Here is an 18,743-nt window from a genome sequence, read left to right on the forward strand (position 1 = left end):
CTGAGCTTTGTTCATGTCAGCAGTGACAGCTGATGAACTTGCTTCAGGTTCTGCTCATGAAGGACCTCTGGCTGCAGTGATGGGCTGAGCTGTTCCCATTGCCACTGGGGAGAACATCACTGCTGGCTGGTGGAGAAGCCTTGGGCCAGCAATGTTTATGGGCTGGACGTGAGACTTTGGAGGGAGGGGAGGAAAGACAAGGCCCCAGCAGCCCCAGAGCCAGAGCAGTGCACGTGCTCCTGCATCTGCCCCGGGGCTGATGCCAGCCCTGCTGCAGCTCTCTGCTGGGGCTCGGGGGATCAGTGCCTGCTGGGGGCAAGGCACAGGATTCTTTCCTTAGTCTTTTGCCAGAAATTTCATCAGAATGAGGACATGGAGGAGGACTGGTGGAGCAAATTCTATGCGTCCATGAAGGACAAGGACCCCAAATTCCCGTGGGGAACCAACGAGGACAGACTGAATGTGAGCCAGAGCCTGGGACCTGCACTGGGACAGGGACAGCTGGGGACAGGGATGGGGACAGAGACAGGGAGGATAAAGGGAGTGGGTGAGGACAGGGATAGGGATGAAGGTGGGGAGGGGACAAGGATGAGGATGAGGAGGGAATGGGACAAGGATGAAGAAAGGGCCGGGCCCGCGGTGGGGAGCAGCCCCGGGTCTGATCCAAGGCCAGCCCTGCCCCGCAGATCTACGGCTGCGAGCTGGAGGCGGTGCCCGAGTTCGAGGGGCTGCAGGATTTCTGCCAGACCTTCCCCCTCTCCAAACCCGGCCGTGCCCCCGAGCCCGTGGGCAGCTTCAAGGTGGGTGAAGCCCTCCTCCCCGTGGGACACCGTGGCCGCGGGGCGGGACCCCCGGAGGGCACCGAGGGTCTCTCAGGGGCTGTTCCGCATCTACCCCGTGCCCCAGGAGGGCGGAGCCGCCCCCGCGCCGCGCTGCTTCCAGCGCCTGCCGCCCCGCCAGCCGCAGCCGTGCCTGCTGCGCGTCTACGTCGTGCGAGCCTTCGACCTGTCCCCCCGCGATGTCACCGGGCTGGTGAGGACAGCGGGGACGCCCGCGGGGCCGGGCCGGGCGGGGCGGAGCGGCCGTGTCACCGCGGTGTCCCCTCCGTGCCCCAGAGCGATCGCTACGTGCGGGTGGCGCTGGGCAAGAAGACGCTGGGACAGCGGGACCAGTACGTGCCCAACACCCTGGAGCCCGTCTTTGGCAGGTGCGGTACTGTCACCCCCGGGGCGGGTGGCCCGTGTCACTGTCACCTCCAGGGGGCACTGGGGTCGCTCACCAGGTCACCATTCCCAGTGCTGTTGTGCCACCAGATCCCTGTGCCATTCCCTGTGCCACCACCTGTCCCACTCCCTGTCCTGCCATGTCCCTGTGTCCTCACCTGTCCCACTCCCTGTGCCACCAGCTGAACCATTCCCTGTCCTGAGGGACAGGGAGGGGACACGGGGGGCTGGGAGGGGGGCCAGGAGGGGACATGGTGGGCACAGGAGGATGGCACGGAGCGGGCACAGAGGGGGAATTGGGACACGAAGAGGGGCAGGATGGGGGGCACAGGAAGGTTTGGAGGGCACAGAAGGGTTTGGGGGGCACAGGAAGATGGCACAGAGGGCCAGGGGCGGGCACAGGGGTAACTCCCAGCAGAGGTGCCACTGCCCTGTCCCCAGCGCGGGCCCCGCGTGCTGGCGGGACCAGCTGTGCCCCAGCCGGGCCCTGGAGCTCCTGGCGGGCACCCGGGGGCTGCCCGGGCCCCGCTTCAGCCGCGGGGGCACCGCCCTGAGCCTGAGCGGGCAGCGCTTCGAGCTGCGCCACTTGGGTGAGGGGAGGGACTGGGGGAGCTTGGGGGGGTGTGGGGGGTTTGGGGGGATCTGGTGGGGTTTGGGAGCATGTGGGGTGGGTCTGGTGGGGGTTTGGGGGGGTTTGGGGGGGGTCTGGGGTGTTTTCCAGGGATCGGGGGGGGGGTTTGGGGTATCTGGGTGGGTCTGGGGTGTCTGGGGTAATTTGGGGGTGTTGGGGGGGGTCTGTGAGGTGGCTGTCGGGTGGGTGACAGGTGGGTCGGTGTCACTGAGCGGGGCCACCCCCCGCCGCGACACGCCGGGCCCCCCGGGAGCGCCTGGCCCTGCACGTGCTGAACCTGTGCGAGCTCGTCCCGGAGCACTTGGAGACCCGCGGGCTGCAGAGCCGCGCCCAGCCCGGCCTGGAGCAGGTGACAGCGACGCCGGGGACAGAGACACCGGGCTGGGGGTGACAGCGACACCTGGTGGGGAGGGGTGATGGGGACATTGGGGTGACAGAGAACGTGGGGATGAGGACATCGCAGGGACAGCGACGCTGGGGTGGATGCCAGGGACCCCAGGAGTGGGTGATGGGGCCAGGGGGTGACAAGGACAGGTGCTGGGGGGACAAAGGAACCCCGCGGTGATGAGGAGCCTGGGGCCGTGGGGACAGAGAGGGGACACTGGGGGACACCCGGGGACATGGGGCTGGTGCCACCCTGTCCTGCTGTCCCCAGGGCAAGGTGCAGATGTGGGTGGACATTTTCCCCACCAGCCTTGGCCCCCCTGGGCCCCCTGTGAACATCGACCCCCACAAGGCGAAAGGGTGAGTGAGGGACAGGACACCCTGTGGGGACAGGGCCACCCCCCGTGGGGACAGGGCCACCCCGGGTGGAAGGTGACCCGTCCCTGTCCCCTCCCGAGGTACGAGCTGCGCTGCGTGGTGTGGAACATGCGGGACATGGATCCTGGGGACATCAACCTGCTGGGCCAGCGCATGAGTGACATCTACGTGTCCGGGTGTGTCCCCATCATGTCCCCTGTCACCCCCCAGCTTCTGTCCTGCTCACTCCAGAGCCCCTTGCAGGTCCTTTGTCACCAGAGGGTCCCTATCAGCCATCCCCAGGGTCCCTGTCACCCCAGGGTGTCCCCATCCATGTGGGCACAGTGGTGACAGCAGTGTCCCCTGGGGGGTGGCACAGAGGTGACAGCGGTGTCCCTGCAGGTGGCTGGATGGGCTCTCCGAGCAGCAGCAGCACACTGACATCCACTATCGCTCCCTGAACGGCCGCGGTGCCTTCAACTGGCGCTTCGTGTTCCCCTTCGAGTTCCTGGTGGCCGAGAAGCTCTGCGCCATCCGCCGCAAGGTCAGAGACAGCCAGAGAGGGGACAGAGTGGGGACACAGCCCAGGGACACGTGCGACCTTGCCGTGTCCTCGGGCAGGAGCACGTGTGGGGTTTGGACGAGATGCTGCTGAAGGTGCTGCCCAAGCTCATCCTGCAGGTGTGGGACAATGACAAGTTCAAGGTGGACGATCTGCTGGGTGAGAGCCCGTGTCACCACCGGGGGGACACCGCAGGGGACAGGGGACAGCCAGTGGGGACAGGGAGCACCCATTGGTGATAAGGAGCTCCCCCAGGTGACAAGGAGCTCCCCCCAGTGACAGAGCTGTCCCCTGCCCTGTCCTGCAGGGATCCTGGAGCTGGAGCTGATGCAGCTGCCCCACCCGGCCTGCAGCGCCTGCCTGTGCCGGGCCACACTGCAGGACCTGCCCTGGTTCTCCTGGGCCTGGCTCTCCCTGCCCCGGTTCTTCCGGGCCCAGCTTTCCCGGGCCTGGCTCTCCCTGGCCTGCTTCTCCTGGCTCTGGCTCCCCCTGACCTGGCTCTCCTGGTGCTGGTGCCGTGCCCCGGCGCGGCAGCGCTCGCCCCTGAACCTGTTCCGCAGAAGGAGGGCGCGGGGCTGGTGGCCCTGCACCATGCACAAGGACGGTGGCCAGCGGCTCTTGGTAGGTTGGGAACGGATTGGGGACACCCACACGGGGCTGGGGGACAGCAGGGACAGGTCCAACCGCCCCGCAGGGGAAGCTGGAGCTCAGCCTGGAGCTGCTGTTGGCGCAGGAGGCCGAGGAGCGGCCGGTGGGGAAGGGCCGGGAGGAGCCCAAAAAGCACCCGACCCTGCCTGAGCCCAGGTGAGCCCGGGGCAAGCCAGGAGGGGCTGGTGGGCAGGTGACAGGCGGTGGCTGAGCCCGGTGTCCCCGCAGGCACCCCAAGTCCTCGTTCCTGTGGCTGACATCTCCACTGAGCCTTGTCCGCCACGGCGTCCGCTGGCGCTACCTGCTGTGGCTCGGCCTGGGGCTGGTGGCACTCCTGCTGCTCCTGCTGCTCCATTCCTTCTTCCCGGTCAGCGCCGCCCCACAAATACCCCGCTGGCACCCCTGAACATGCCCTGACTGCCCCGTGTCCCCCTGCAGGGCACCCTCAAGGTGAAGGTGGCTGACCCACGCCAGCTCCTGCCGGCCAAGGAGCAGCCGGGCACGAAGCCTCCCCTGACGGAGCGCTGAGGAGGAGCTGCCCGGCTCCCCAATTTCCTGGCTCTGAACCCCCCTCCCAAGCTGCTCTGGATGTCCTCGGTGCATTCTGCAGCCAGGAGGGGGTTGTCCCATCCGGAACGCTGGGGGAGCTGCCCATGGATGTTCCCTCCTGAACAAAGCCGTGTCCAAGCAGCACCAAAGCATCGTCCCTGTCTCTGGTGGCTCGGGGAGGGCATGGACGCTCTAACCCCAGCCCTGATCCCAAATTCAGCCCTAACTCCAGCCTAGGCTCAGCTCCAGCTCCCAAACTCAGCCCCAATTCCTGCCTTAATCCCAACGGCGTCATCAGCCCCCACCCGAGTGCCAGCCCCAGGCCCCTGGGCAGGACGGGGACACCCCTGGGGAGTGTGGCTGCGAGGGAGGTGGGAGCAGCACGGGCTCCTCTGTGCCTGGTCCCGGATCACGGTGGGATGTGGAAGGAGAGAGCCAGCCGGGTGCCCTGACCGTGGGGCCCAGCTCAGGGAAGGAGGAGGGACAGACACTGGCCGGATCATCCCCCAGGGCAACGACAACGGACACTGGCAGCCATGCCCACTCCGCGCCGGACCCTGGGGAAGGAGGGCACCGGCCGGAGCATCCCCCGGGGCCAGGAGGGCCGAGATGCCCTGGCCTGGCCCTGCCCCAAGGCAATGTGAAGGCTCCTGGTGACCAGGCCCAGTGCACCCAGGCCCTGCCCCTCCCGGGACCCTCTTAGCCAATCACATTGCTCTGTCCTGCTCTATTCCCCACCCCCCATTGTTTGCACTCTGCTCCCATTGGCTGCGGGTGAGGGGGCGGAGCTAAACCTGCCTATATAAAGCAGGAGCAGGTGCTGTGCGATCAGTTCAGGTCCAGCGGAGGCAGCGGAGCAGAGGAAGCAGAGGAGGCAGAGGAGAGCGGAGCTGCCAACACCAGAGCCGCAGCACCAGCCGAGCCCGCAGAACCAGCAGCCCTGGAGCTTTGGCACTGGCCGGACCCTCGGTGTTGCCAGCCCGGAGCTCCAGCACGGGGTGGTCGTTGGGGGGAGGCTGGGAGGGACGGGGACCCACCGATGCGCCGCTCTCGCCGTCCTTGCGCCTCTTCTCACTGCCGCCTTCTCGGTACCAGCCCCTCCGAATGGGAGCGGCACCAGCAGCGGCACCACCCCGGCTCAGCAAAGGTAAGGGCCGAGAACCGCCGGGGCACCGAGGGACCACGCCGGGCTCCCAGATCGGGGGCTCGGCCACCGCCCCGGCCTGCCCAAGGTAAGGGGATGGAGAACGCGGCAGCGCCCCCAAACTGGGGGGGGTCAGACAGCAACCCCGGCTCAGCAAAGGTAAGGACCGACAACCTGGGGCACCGAGGGACCACGCCGGGCCCCCCAAACCGGAGGGGTCTGGCCACCACCCCGGCCTGCCAAAGGTAAGGGACAAAATAAAATTGGCAAAAAACACATTACGTGCCGTGGCTGTTCTTTGATAGCTCCATGCGTCACTCGCCACTCGCACAAATCACAGAGCACTCCCAGGAGTGGGGCTTGGACCCCCAAGAGTGGGGCTGGGACCCTCAGAGACCCCTCCCCGTGGGCCTGGGACCACCAGAAATGGGGTAGCAACCACCAAAGACCCCCACCCCATAAACCCAACCACCCCAAAAATGGGCTTGGGATCCCCAGAGACCCCTCCCTGTGGCCATGGAACACTCATAGACCCCTCCCCATAAACCTGGGCACCCCAGAAATGGGGCTGGGACCCCCAAAGACCCCTCCCTGTGGGCCTGGGACCACCAGAAATGGGAGAGGGACCCCCAGAGACTCCTCCTCATAAACCCAAGCTCCCCCAAAATGGGGCTGGGACCCCCAGAGACCCTTCCCATGGGGCTGGGACCCCTCAGTCCCATGAGGTTCCGTTGTCACGACTCTGCCCTGGGTGCCACCAGGTGTGGAACGCCTGCCGTGTCACAATAGAGCCTCGGTTTCGTCATTCCTGGTGCTGTGACGTCATGGAATTTATGGAGTCTGTCCTCGTCCTGGTGTCAGAGAAAACTGAAATGAAAATTGGACTTAATGGCGTGAGTTACCCTCCGCTAGGATTCCAATTATCCCCATTTCCAAGGATCCAATTCCAACTTCCAATAATCCCAATTTCCCAATTCCAATTTCCACTGGGAAGAAATGAAGAGATGAAAGTGAAAAAATAACAGTCTTTTATTAACAAGCAGGGACGCAACATGTAGAAAAAAGAAGTAAAGAATTTATTGGAATTTTATGGAATTAATGGAATCTGTCCTCATTCGGGTGTCAGAGAAATTTAAAAATTGAATTTAATGTCCTGGAATCCTCCTTTAGGATTCCGGTTATCCCAATTTCCAATAAACCAATTCCAGTTTCCAATAATTCCACTTTTCATCGGGAAGAAATGAAGATCTGAAAGCGAAAAAATACCAATATCTTTTATTAACAAGCAGGAAATGCTCCCAAAATCCCGAATTTAGCGTGGCCCCGCCCCCACCCCGCCTTCACCCCTGCCCCTGGGCCACGCCCCTTTGGAACCCTCCGCCTCTCGACCAATCAGATCGCTCGTCTGCATTTTGGTCACGCCTCCCCTCTGTTTGCTCACAATGCGGACTGTTGGTTGCTCCGCCCCCATGCTGTTTTCTCAATTCCCATTGGCTGTCCTGTGTGGGGGCGTGGCTCAGGCTGGGTATATAAAACGGGTGGCGGGAGCAGGGGGCTGAGTTCGGGATCAGGATCGGCGGCGGACCGGAGTGGGCGGAGACCCCTGGAGCAGGGCAGGCGGACAGCGGAGGATCCCAGCGGTGGACACTGCAGTGGCCAGAGCCTGGAGGATCCCAGCGGTGGACACTGGAACGGCCAGAGCCCCTGGACCGGAGCGGCCGGACACCGGAGGATCGCAGCGGTGGACACTGGGGCGGCCGAACACCGGAGGATCACGGCGTTGGACGTCGGGGGAACCACAGCGATGAACACTGGTCCACAGACCGCCCCCACGCACATTACGGTGAGCACGAACGGAGCCGATCCGCCCCCTCCCAGTAACGGGAAGGAGGACGGAGATGATCTGACTCACCCCCCTGCTCAGGTGAAGACGGTCCCGGCCCCCCACAGCGGAGGAGCAGCAAGGGTCCGGAGACCCCACCGGGCACTCCGCTCCAGAGACCACCTCCGCACACATTACGGTAAACACGAGCGGAGAGGATCCGACTCCCTCCCAGTAAGGGAAGGAGGACGGAAATGATCTGACACCCACCCCACCCCCCAACAGCGGAGGAGCGATAAGGGTCCGGAGACCCCACCGGACACTCCGCTCCAGAGACCACCCCCCGCCCACATCACATCACGGTAAGCACGAACGGAGAGGATCCGGCCCCCTCCCGGTAACGGGAAGCGGCTGGATATAACCTGACTCCCTCTTATCTCCACAGTGGGCACAGACAGTCCCGGGAACTGGGGAGCAGCGGGGCTGCGGAGACCCCCACCCCCCTTCCCCCCCCTCATTAAATTAAACACAAACTGAGACGAGCCGGCCCCTCCCGGTAATGGGGAAGGACGGAGATGATCTGACCCCCCCCCGTTCATCCCCGCACGGGACCGGGGTGGAGCTGAACCCCGAACCAGGCCCTCCTAAACGGGGGACAACCGAGACCAACCGGGCCCTTCCTTAACAGAGGAGAACCGGGACCACCGGGCCCTCCATCATGGGGGAGGACCAAGCCCACCGGGCTCTCCTCAACGGGAGAGGACTGAGACCGGAGCCAGAGACAAGCCTGTCCCACCTGAGGGAGGTGAGGAGGGCTGAGACCCCCAGTGCCCCTAAATGTAGAAATGGAGACCCCAAAAAAGACAGCCAGAGACCCCCACCCCCTGTAAATGGCGGGAGGATGGAGACCCCCCCCCGCCGGTGTCCTTCAAGGGTGAGAAGGGTGGAGACCCCCCCGAGCATCCTGCGGGGTGAGAGGGGCAGGGCAGCATCCCCAGAGCCCCTCCAGGCAGCCCTGGGCCCAGAGAGAGCCCCTGAGCATCCCCCAGGCTCTGGGCAATGGAAACCAGAATTTACAGAAATCAAATTTTACAACAGATGGGGAAAAAAAAAACCAAACTAGAATTTACAAAAATCAATTTTACAACGCATGGAAAAAAAAAATCCAATTTTACAAAAATCAAATTTTACAAGTTGTGGGAAGTTTTGGCTGATATTGACGCCCCCAAGGAGTCACTTGAGGTGAAAACACGAACAAATCACAAAGCCCCAGCCCCCCCCCCGGGGCTGTGCCCATCCTTGTCACACCTGGGGGCTGCTGGGGGTCCCCACCCCTGAACTGGGGGACCATTGGACCCCCCCCTACTTAAGGGAGGGGACAGAAATGAAAAGTGAATTTAGGGAGGGGAACCCCCCGGGCCCCCTCCGACCCCCCAGAGGCAGAGGGGATGGACCTGGAGCGTCTGGGGGCACCAGGCAAAGAAAAAGGGCAGAAATGAATTCTAACAGCTCGTAATTTGGCTGATAATTTGATTTATATTTTGGCTGATTATTTGGCTGTTTATCTGGCTGACTGTTAGTTTGGCTGATACTTTAGCTACTTATTTAGCTGCTATTTGCTCTCCCAAGTAGCACTTGAGATAAAAATGCAAACAAATCCCAAACCCCTGGGCTTGGGAGCACAGGGCAGCCAGAGATTCCATCCTTGTCACACCCAGGGGCTTTCCAAGTGATTAATTATTTAATTATTTAATTGTTCTGTGGATTTAGAGGCACAGGCCCCCCCCAGTCCCTCTCAGTGCCCCCAGTGTGACATGGATGGAGACCTCTCGAGTGCCCCCAGGCTCTGAAATAAATAAAATTCAGTAAAATCTGACAGCACAAACCAGGCGTGGACTGATTATTTATTACAATTTATTATATCATTTATTATTTTTATAGTATTTATAATTTATATTAACTTTATATACATGATATATACTATTTATATTAATTACTATTCCTTATATAAAAATGTGACATTTATTATGGATTTTGTTTAATGGCTAATAATAATAAAAATTGGGGGCTGAATGTAAGGTCAGGCTTAAAGGTGGGGTTTGGTTTAGGGCTGTGGGTTTAGGAAGGGGCTGCAGTTGGGGCTGGGTTTGAGGTCGGGGTTAACCCTAAGCCAGCCCCACTTTTGGGGCTCCCAGGCCCATGGGGAGGGGTCCCTGGGGGTCTCAGCCCCACTTCTGGTCTGCCTGGGCTCATTTTTTTGGGGTCCCACTCCCACTTTTGGGGTTCCCGCGCTCATTTCTTGCCCCGCCCCCGAGTGGGCGTGGCAGTGCAGCAACGCCCAATACAGGGCCACGCCCCCTTCACAAAATTCCCGCCATTTCCCGCAGCTCTCGCAAGACTTGGCGGCGCGGGTGGGGCTCCCTCAGAGCAGCCCGGCTCGGCCTGGCCGCGCTCCCCTCAGCCCTCCCCACTCCCTCAATCTCCTGCTCCCCTCAGCCCTCCCTGCTCCCTCAGTCCGTTCCCTCAATCTCCTGCTCCCCTCAGCCCTCCCCGCTCCCTCAGTCCTCTCCCTTATTCCTTCCCGTTCCCTCAGCCCTGTATGCTCCCCTCAGTCCTTTCCCTCAGGTCTCTCCACTCCCCTCAGCCCTTCCCGCTGGGGAATAAAGCCCTCTGCAAGGACCCTTCTGAGAACGTGGGCTCCAAAACCCTCCTTCAAGGGCCCTTTTGGGCTCCAAGGCTAATAATAATAATAACAACAACCGTCCCCAGGACTGAGCACACAGCACGGGGTGGGGTTCACGCCCAGGAGTGCAGCCCTGGGCCCCTCCTGGAGCTCGGGGCAGGCTCAGCCATTGGGGGCCGAGGTGAAGATGCGCAGGCCGGGCATGTGCGTGATCTCCTCGCTCAGCGTCTGCGGGGCAAGCGCGGTTCAGGGCCGGCTCTGGCCTTGGAGCAGCCTCAGCCGGCAGCCACAGCCCCACAGCCAGGGCTGCTGCACCCTCAGCCCCTCTCTCCCATTCCCTCACACCCATTCCCTCTCCTCTGCTCCCTCTCCCATTCCCTCTCCCCCGTTCCCTCTTTCCCATCCCCTCTCCCCATTCCCTCTCCCCAATTCCAGCTGTTCCCTTTCCCTCTCTTCATCCTCGCTCCCCTGTTCTCTCCCATTCCCTCTCCCCCTTCCCCACACCTGGGTCACCATCCTGTGCTGCTGCACCGGGCGCTTCTCCCGGAACAACTCCGACTCCACGTGGATCTCATACATGTCACCGCAGCCTCCTGGGAACCCGGGACAATTAACACCAATTAACGTCAATTAAAATCAATTAAAGTCAGTTCAAGTCAAGGCTTGAGCACCCTCACACTCCTGCCCTGTCTGGGGGTCCCCGCAGCCTGGGGGGGATGGAGACTGACTGGGTTTAAAAAAAACTGGGTTTGGGGTAACCAAGAGCGGGTTTAGGCCCAGCAGGAGCGGGTCCCTACCTGAGATGCCCACCACCTTGATGGCCGAAGCCCGCGGGAATTTCTCCCGCAGCAGCCGCGCCAGGCGCGACTCCCCGCCAGGAGCGGCAGCGCAGGAACAGCTGGGGGGAAACGGTCCTGAGAGCCCCGGGGGGACCCCTAAAAACAGCCCCGGGAGCGGAGGGGAGGGGAAAGTGAAATAGAAGCTGCCGGCACCGGAGAGGGGCACAAGAAGCTGCGGAACCCCGGGAGATGCGGGCGAACCGGGAGAAGGAGGGGTGGGAATGGGAGCTGCCATCACCGGAGGATCGGGCGGTGGGAACGGGGCCTGCGGAGGGGCGGGGGGGTTACCTGTGCTGGGGGGACATTGTGAGGAGCGGCAGCACCGGGAGCGGTACAAGGAACGGGGGAACACCGGGAGACGGTGGGGAACGGGGCCCGGGGACGGACACCAGGAGGGAGCGCGGGCCGCGGTTACCGGCACCGGGGGGACACAGGGGGAAACGGGCCGGGAGGGCAGCACGAGCAGGGGGAGGGAGACGGGGACAAGGACAGAGGGACAGGGGACTGACGGACACTCACCGGGCCCCGGCTCAGCCCCGCCGCCGCCATCCCGGGGGCGCGCCGGGGTCACCTCCGGCTCAGCCAATCAGAGCGCGCCGGTGACAAAAGGGGCGGGGCCAACGCTGCACCCCACGAGCGCCCCCTGGTGGTTCGGAGGACCAGGAGAGGGCCCGCCCCCCCGACGCCCCCCAAAGGGTCCCCACCAAGGGTCCCCTCCTGCCCCCATAAAGGTTCCCCTCCTGACCCCACAAAAGTTCCATCCTCCCCCCACTCCATTCCCATATCCAGGGTCCCATCCCGACCCCCAAAAGGATCCCAAAATGATCCCATCCCCCCTCTCATCCCATAGATGGGCCCTCATCCTGATCTCCCCCCCAAAGGACCCCCAATTCCCATGCCCAGAACTCCATCCAGACCCCCCAGTCCAAAAAACCCCAACCCCAAAAACCCCACAAATCCCTATCCCAAAAACCCCAAAAATCCCAATCCCAAAACCCCAATCCTGCCTCAAATTCCCGCTACCAGACCCCCAATCCTAAAAACCCCAACCCCAAAATCCCCAACCCCAAAAACCCCACAAACCCCAATCCCAAATACCCCAAAAATCCCAATCCCAAAACCCCAATCCTGCCCCCAATTCCCACTACCAGACCCCCAATCCTAAAAATCCCAACTCCAAAAACCCCAACCACAAAAACCCCAATCCTGTCCCAAATTCCCACTCCCAGACCCCCCCAACCCCAAAAACTCCCATCCCAAAACCCCAATCCCTCAGGAATTGCAGCCGAGCCTGGTGTTGAGTGCAAAAAATAAATATAAAATTTATTAAAACACCCACAATATTTTAAAGGTATCGGGAATAATAACACAGCCCAACTCAGAATAAAATACAAATTAAAAATAAACAACAACAGAACAAAAAAAAAAACAAAAAACAAAACCAAAACCGGAGGGGAGGATCCAAACTTGCAATTTTTAGGAATCCTAAAAAATAAATTTATTGAAACATGGGTGGAAAGAAAAAGAGGGAAAAGGGTGAAAAACAACACAGAGAGAAAGGGAAAATGATACAAAATAAAATTATCGGCATAGATTTCCTGTCCTAGGAGTATCTACAGTTTGATTACATGTTAATTAATTCTTTAATTAATTATTCTTATTGCCTTGAGACGTGGGAAAAAATTCTACCGCTCCTTGATCCACCCCGAAACTTCATTTCAAGTAACCCCAGAGCCGAGCCCAGCCAGGAACCCCAAAGGATTTGGGACCCCCTGGTGCCTCCCCCGCAGCTGCCGCCATCCCCAGAACATGCCAAAAAGCGCAGGAACAGCCCCAAAGAATTCCCAAAATAAAAATCCCATTATTTGGGATTTTCAAATAATGCTGGAACACCTCAGAAAAAATCCCCAAAAAAATCCCAAAATAAATCCCAGAAAGTGCCAGAACACCGCCAAAAAAAAATCAATCAAAAAATGCCAAAACAAATCCCAAAAAAATCTGGAACAACCCAAAAAAATCCCAAAAAAATCCCAAACTAAATCCCAAAATGTGCCAGAACACCCAAAAAAAATCCCTAAAAAAACCCCAAAAAAATCCCAAATAACGCCGGAACAGTCCCAAAAAATCCCAAAATAAATCACACACAAAAAAAAAAATCCATAAATAAATCCCAAATCACGCTGGAATACCCCAAGAAAAATCCCCCCCAAAAAAACCCAAAATAAATCCCAAATAACACCAGAATACCCACCAAACAGATCTCCCTGGGGGCAGAGCATGGAGAGCATCAGCTCCTTGGGCTCCTCAGGAGCTGGGGCAGGAACAGGATGTGCTTCAGGGCTTTGCCCACAGCTGGGCAAACGGGAGAAAAACCCCAACATCAGCAACAAACCTGCCCCAAACCTGCCCCAAGCAGGCCCCAAATCTGCCCAAAGTCACTCTGGATACACAGCAAACAATCTGCCCCAAATCCCACCAAAATCCTCCATGGTTTGACCCAGGGCTGTCTCAGCATTTTTAAGGATTTTTCAGAGTTCCAAGAAATGATCTCTCAGCTCTGTGGGAAGCCTCCTCTAAACTGATGGTGTTGTGAGATCTCCTCTAAGGAATCAGATGCAGCCCCAATTATTATTACAGAACCACTCCAACAGTTTGCTGGGTTTAAAGCATCTCTGTGCTGGGGGAATTTTGGAGGAGACAGCTATTGGATGGTTCATTAGTCTGTCACCCCCAGACCTTCACTCCTAAGTGCCATTCTCTAGAGCCTTGTTTTAAATTACCTTTAGGGAATTCTCTCCCACTTAGAGCTTGGGTGGTGGCCAGGCCTCAGCTCTGCCTGGACAGGAATTTGCCAACAGAGCCAGATGTTTTCTGCATCAAAACTAGATTTGAGTGGCTTGCACTTGGCAATCTGACCCTCTAGACATGACTGTTGAACTATTTTTAAAGGGAGCTTGGGAATTATTGTCTGGAAATAATGATCCAAGTCCCCCCTGCATGGAGGTTTGTCAGCTGTTTGCAGACTCTGGGATGATGGTACATTATTTCAGAGATTGCTATTTACCTAATTCCACCTATGTTGTTAGCTTTGCCTGCTATTTGAAATATTCCTGATTGTTGTATCCAAATTATTCCTAATTGCTGTAAGTTTCTTGTCCACTGCATGTATTATTTTACTGTGATGTTGCTTCATACTCATAACAAAAGACATGCATCTCATTCTTGAAAACAAAAAAGAAGAGGAATGAACGCCTTAAGAACGTTCAAATATTGCAATATGGACATGAGAAATTTGGACAACTAATCATTCTTAATAATGCAATATTTACATGAGAAATTTGGAAAAAAGCTCACCACATCTAAATCCCAACTGAGTGCACCACAGTGAAGCCCAATTGATTCATTACCTTCAGGAGAAGATGTGCCTGTGTTTTATCATCAGCAGCTCAAAGCTGTCACCTGTTCATTCCATCAGACACTGATCAGCTCTGAAAAAATGAGGCCCAGTGCAAAGAGAAATAACCTCATCACCTTGCAGCCTCTGTGGCCAGAGTAGGAGCAGGAGGAGGACTGCCAAGACATGGCTGGGTCTGGAAACTGACAGAGGCACTTTGCCAACAAAAGCCTCATGGCACCCTCATGGTACAGTGCTCCTACTGACCTTCTCCAGTTATTCTCTGTTCCAGCTCCCAGGAGGACATTCAGGGATGGCAAAGATCAACATTTCCAGCTAATGGACTTTCTCATCCTTCTCAACTAATTGGAAACAATGGTCCTTTCTTTCCATTTCCCCAAGAGACACTGGACATTATTCTTCTGTTTTCTCAGGCTGCCAAACCCTGTGTCAATGACTTGATAGAATTTGGTCAGTTTTGTTGATTGTAATTGCTCTTTATCTATCTTATCCCATATCTAATAGATAACCAGTGATAACCTTGATAATACCCTCACAAGAGTGAGCAGTTTCAACATCAGAACAGAGGAGCCTTTTTTAAATGAACAAAAAGGGGGAGATGCCATAGACAGGTAGAAAATTGATAAAAGAAAGGCCCTATGAAATCAGGCCTTGCTCTGCTCTATTAACAGCTGGCCTGTCATCTCCTCTGAGTGCAGCTAAGCAGTTACAAGTTCCCAAGTGAAGCGATTTTGAGAATGAGACTTTGTGAACAATCTATTCTGAGGGTGAGAAACAAATGCACCTGCAAGAACAAGGGATTTGTGCCATGAGAATCAGTGAAGAGAACAGAAAAACAATACAATAGAGAGATTTGATGCACAACTAAAATCTATTTATTAAACAATAATAGAAAAACTGCTAAGAAATTTGTTAACTAGCTAAAATTAAACAAGATGTCTAATAAACTGAGTATAATTAGTTGTGTGAATAAAAAAATTAGGAGTCCTTCTCCATCCCATGTGGTTTTTCTGGAATTTCAGTTCCCCCCCTTCTTTTGGACTTTGGCTTTCCCCTTCTGTGGGGCTTTGGTGACCTTCTTCTCTGGGGCGTTGGTTTCTTTCTTCTCTGGGCCTTTCTTTTCCTTCTTCTCAGGGGATTTTGTTTTTTTTTTTGGGATTTTGGTTTCCTTCATCTCTGGTGGTTTGCTTTTCCCCTTCTCTGCTTTTGGAGGCTGCTTCCCCACACAAACTCCCTTCTTTCCCTTCTTCCACCTCTCTTCCTCCTTCTGCCTCTTTTCTTCCTCTAAGGTTTTGGCCTCCTCCTGAAGCTTTTGAGCGGGCTGCTTCAGTTCCCTTCTGCAGACAAAACAGAAAACATGGCTGAGAGTCCCACCAGAAACTTGGGCTCACCAGTCCTGGCTGGCCCTGCACTTCATTCCTTCACCCTGAGGCCATTTCCGTGAATTCTCCTCAACCCACAGAGGCTGGGAACATCCCAAGTGAGGGCACTGGTGGAAGGGGACCTCCAGGACCAGCCAAACCTGAGCTTTGCCATCATCAGCTCTTGACTGTGCAAGCTCCCTCTTAAGGCTCAGCCAGAGCCCTCCAGCCCAGTGCCAAAGGCTGATCCACCAGCTCTCTGTGCTGGTGCTGAAAACGCCCTTTGTCTCTTGGCTTCCCAGGTTAGAGCAGAGCACAGATTGCTCACATCTGCTTCTCTCTCCTACCATTCTTACTCAGCTCATTCAGCCCCTTCTCCCCGGGCACAGCTGAAGCATGATTTTAAAGGGTTAAGATTTCAGCTGAGGGTTAGAAGCAATTCCCATGGATCAGGATGTAAGGTAGATAGGCAGACCATAGGTTAATGATTATGAGATGCTTAAGCTGGAGCTGATTGTTCCATTGTTTACCATTAGGAGCTTCTTTCTAGAAGGAAGGGGAGTAAGTGAACTGTTCCAAGAACAAATTGAAACCAGTAGAACAATGGTTAGCACCTGGGCTTGATGTCAATCAATCACTAAGCAGGGGACCTTGGATCATGCCAGAGGGTCACAGAGACCTGATGAAGACATTCCTGACTTCATCCCTTAAAACCACTGACCAATTTCAGACCACCGACCCAATTCAAGAGAAGAATTGCACAGGTGTGAAGGACCAATGGCCTCATTTGAATACAGAGCAGGGATGGGAGGGGCTGGGGCTGTGCAGATGTATTGTATGTAAGATCTTGGGAAATAAAGAGAGGGCAAAGAACCTTGGGCAGCGTGGTCACGCCTTTTAGGGACGGCTCTGGTGCCGCCCGCCGGTGTTAATAAACACACCACTGTCTGACTTTAATTAGTTAGAGAGTCTCTGTCCCTCATCTTCGGTTTTAAGGACTCCTAGCCTGCTCCTTAATGAGAACAATCCTGTCAGTCAGAAAGCAAAGGCTGCAGGAACTCCTCTCCTGCCAGACAGGCTCTTGTCAGCCAGATTTCCTGCTGGAACCCAGCTGTGACCAAGCAAACCAGGGCTGGCTGCCGTGGAAACCATTGGAAGCAGCCTCATCCATCTCCTCCCCATGAAACCAACTTCAGCCTGGCCTGAAGAAGTCCTGATGCACAGGCTTGCTTTGAGCAGCCTCCCCTCCCAGCTCCACACTTGGCCTGTGTGTCCTGAGCTGGGCTGCCTTGCTGGAGCTGAGCTTCTCCTGTGCTTGCCTACTGCTGCAGCTGAAGGGGAGCCTCAAGGACATGAGCTTTTCTGGGTGCTGTCCCACCACAAGGAGAACCTGGCAGATCAGCATTGCAAGGACTTCATCTGGGGCAGGAGCAGGACCCAAAGCAAGGTTTGGTCTGTGCCCCATGCCTGCCCATCCCACAATCCCACTGCTTTGGTGAAGAAGGGAGATGATGAAGAAGATGCCACTCAACACCATGGACTTCAAGACACCTCCAGAGGCAGTGCCAAGGCAAGCCCAGAGCCCAGCTCCCTGCAGGCAGCAGCTAAGCCAGGAGGGCTCAGCACTCCAATAGAGCAGATGATGTTCTCTCTCAACAGAAGAAGGTCCTTCCTCTCTTGGGAGCCAGGGAGCTCAGAGTGGCCATCCCTGTGTTGCTTCTGGCCTTTGCTATGCAGCACCTCTGAGCTCAGAGTCCTTGGAGCAGGGAAGCCCTGCAGGGACAAGAACCCATGGCAGAGCAGTAACCCATGCAAGGCTCACTCACCTGTCCCTGAGAGGTGCCTGAGAGCCACAGTTGATCTCCCGGGGGCTCAGGGAGGAGCTGACACTTGAGGCCTCCCCGGTCACCAGCACCTCGCAGGTGGGGCCTCCCTCCATGTGGCACAGCTCCGTGACATTGGAGGTGCTGCTGAGGTGGCCAGAGAAGGTGGAGGAGACCTGCTGGCTCTGTCCTGGCTGCAGCACACCTGAGAGTGGCAGGATACTGAAAGCCTGGATGGAAGACAGGAGAGATTGAGGTGTTGAGCATGGAAATGGATGCAGAAGAGCATCTTGGAGCAAAGTGCAGCTGGACCTGGAGGGGCCTATTCTCCAAACACTGCCAGAATCACCCTCACCTCATCCTGCATCCATGCCACTGACCAGGGCAGGGACCATGGGGAAAATCTTCTCCCATGCTCACGGGTCAATGCATTAATTAGTACATTACATGAAAGGGAACTGGGATGTCTCCCGGCAGTAGAAATTCTCTCTGATGCACAACTTGCCTTGAAAAAGTTTAAAAACTTCCTGCTTTTAGAGAAGGAGAAGACTCAGAGTGAAAGCTCTTGCAGCTGAGGGAAGGAGTCCAGCCCAGCTCATCTGACTCCTGAGGCTCCTCCCCTCCCTCTCTGATTGAAATGCTGCTTTCTCAAGGTGCTACAGCAAAAGCTCCTGCAAAAATTTCCTATGGACCACCTGAGGAGTTCCAGGGGGAGCAGTGCCCTCCACAGGTGCTGCACAGCGTCCTTGGGCAGCCCCACAACGTGTCCTGCACGGCCTCTCCAACAAGCAGCTGCTTCAGCAGCACTTTGTGCTGGGCCTGGAGGGAGGGGAGGCCCCTCTGTGGCCAATGCTGAGGGCCCCCAGTGGCACTGGGAGCTCCAGCCCTGCTGGCCACACTGACAATGGGCAAGTGAGACAGATTCCCTCTTGCCTTCCAGGGGAGTGTGCACTACGTCCAGGGAGCACCTGAATCCCTCCAAGCCTCGTGGGAGGGGAGGGTTTTCAGGAGTTTGTGCTGGCACCTGAAAAACAAGCCATTTTCTGTGCTGGGAGGAAGAGACAGCCACTCTGCAAAGTCTCCCTTTGTAAGAGAGCTTCAGGGCCAGCAGTGCAACAGCAGCTCTGGGGTGAAAGCAGAGCCCTGCACACAGGGAGTCTGGCTGGCTTGGGAAGAGGCTCCATGGAGATCAGGACTCATCCCAGCTTGCTCTGGGAAGGAAGCTGGAGCTCTGAGCATGATGATGCAGATAAAAGTCTCATCTTACATTGGGAAGGAAACAAGGCAAAACATCCCACACTC

General features: G+C 57.1%; 1 protein-coding gene across 1 annotated transcript; it reads right to left on the reverse strand.

Annotated features, from left to right (window-relative positions):
- Positions 1–9,341: 9,341 nt before the first annotated feature.
- On the reverse strand, positions 9,342–11,423 carry LOC132334839 (bolA-like protein 3). The gene is given in 5 exon segments (XM_059861023.1): positions 9,342–10,231; positions 10,508–10,596; positions 10,801–10,877; positions 10,879–10,901; positions 11,362–11,423. Coding segments are annotated over 5 exon segments (285 nt in total). The 5' UTR covers positions 11,392–11,423; the 3' UTR covers positions 9,342–10,165.
- Positions 11,424–18,743: the final 7,320 nt, after the last annotated feature.

The sequence above is a fragment of the Haemorhous mexicanus genome, chromosome 16 (assembly GCF_027477595.1).
Source record: "Haemorhous mexicanus isolate bHaeMex1 chromosome 16, bHaeMex1.pri, whole genome shotgun sequence".
NCBI classification, from domain to species: Eukaryota; Metazoa; Chordata; class Aves; order Passeriformes; family Fringillidae; genus Haemorhous; species Haemorhous mexicanus.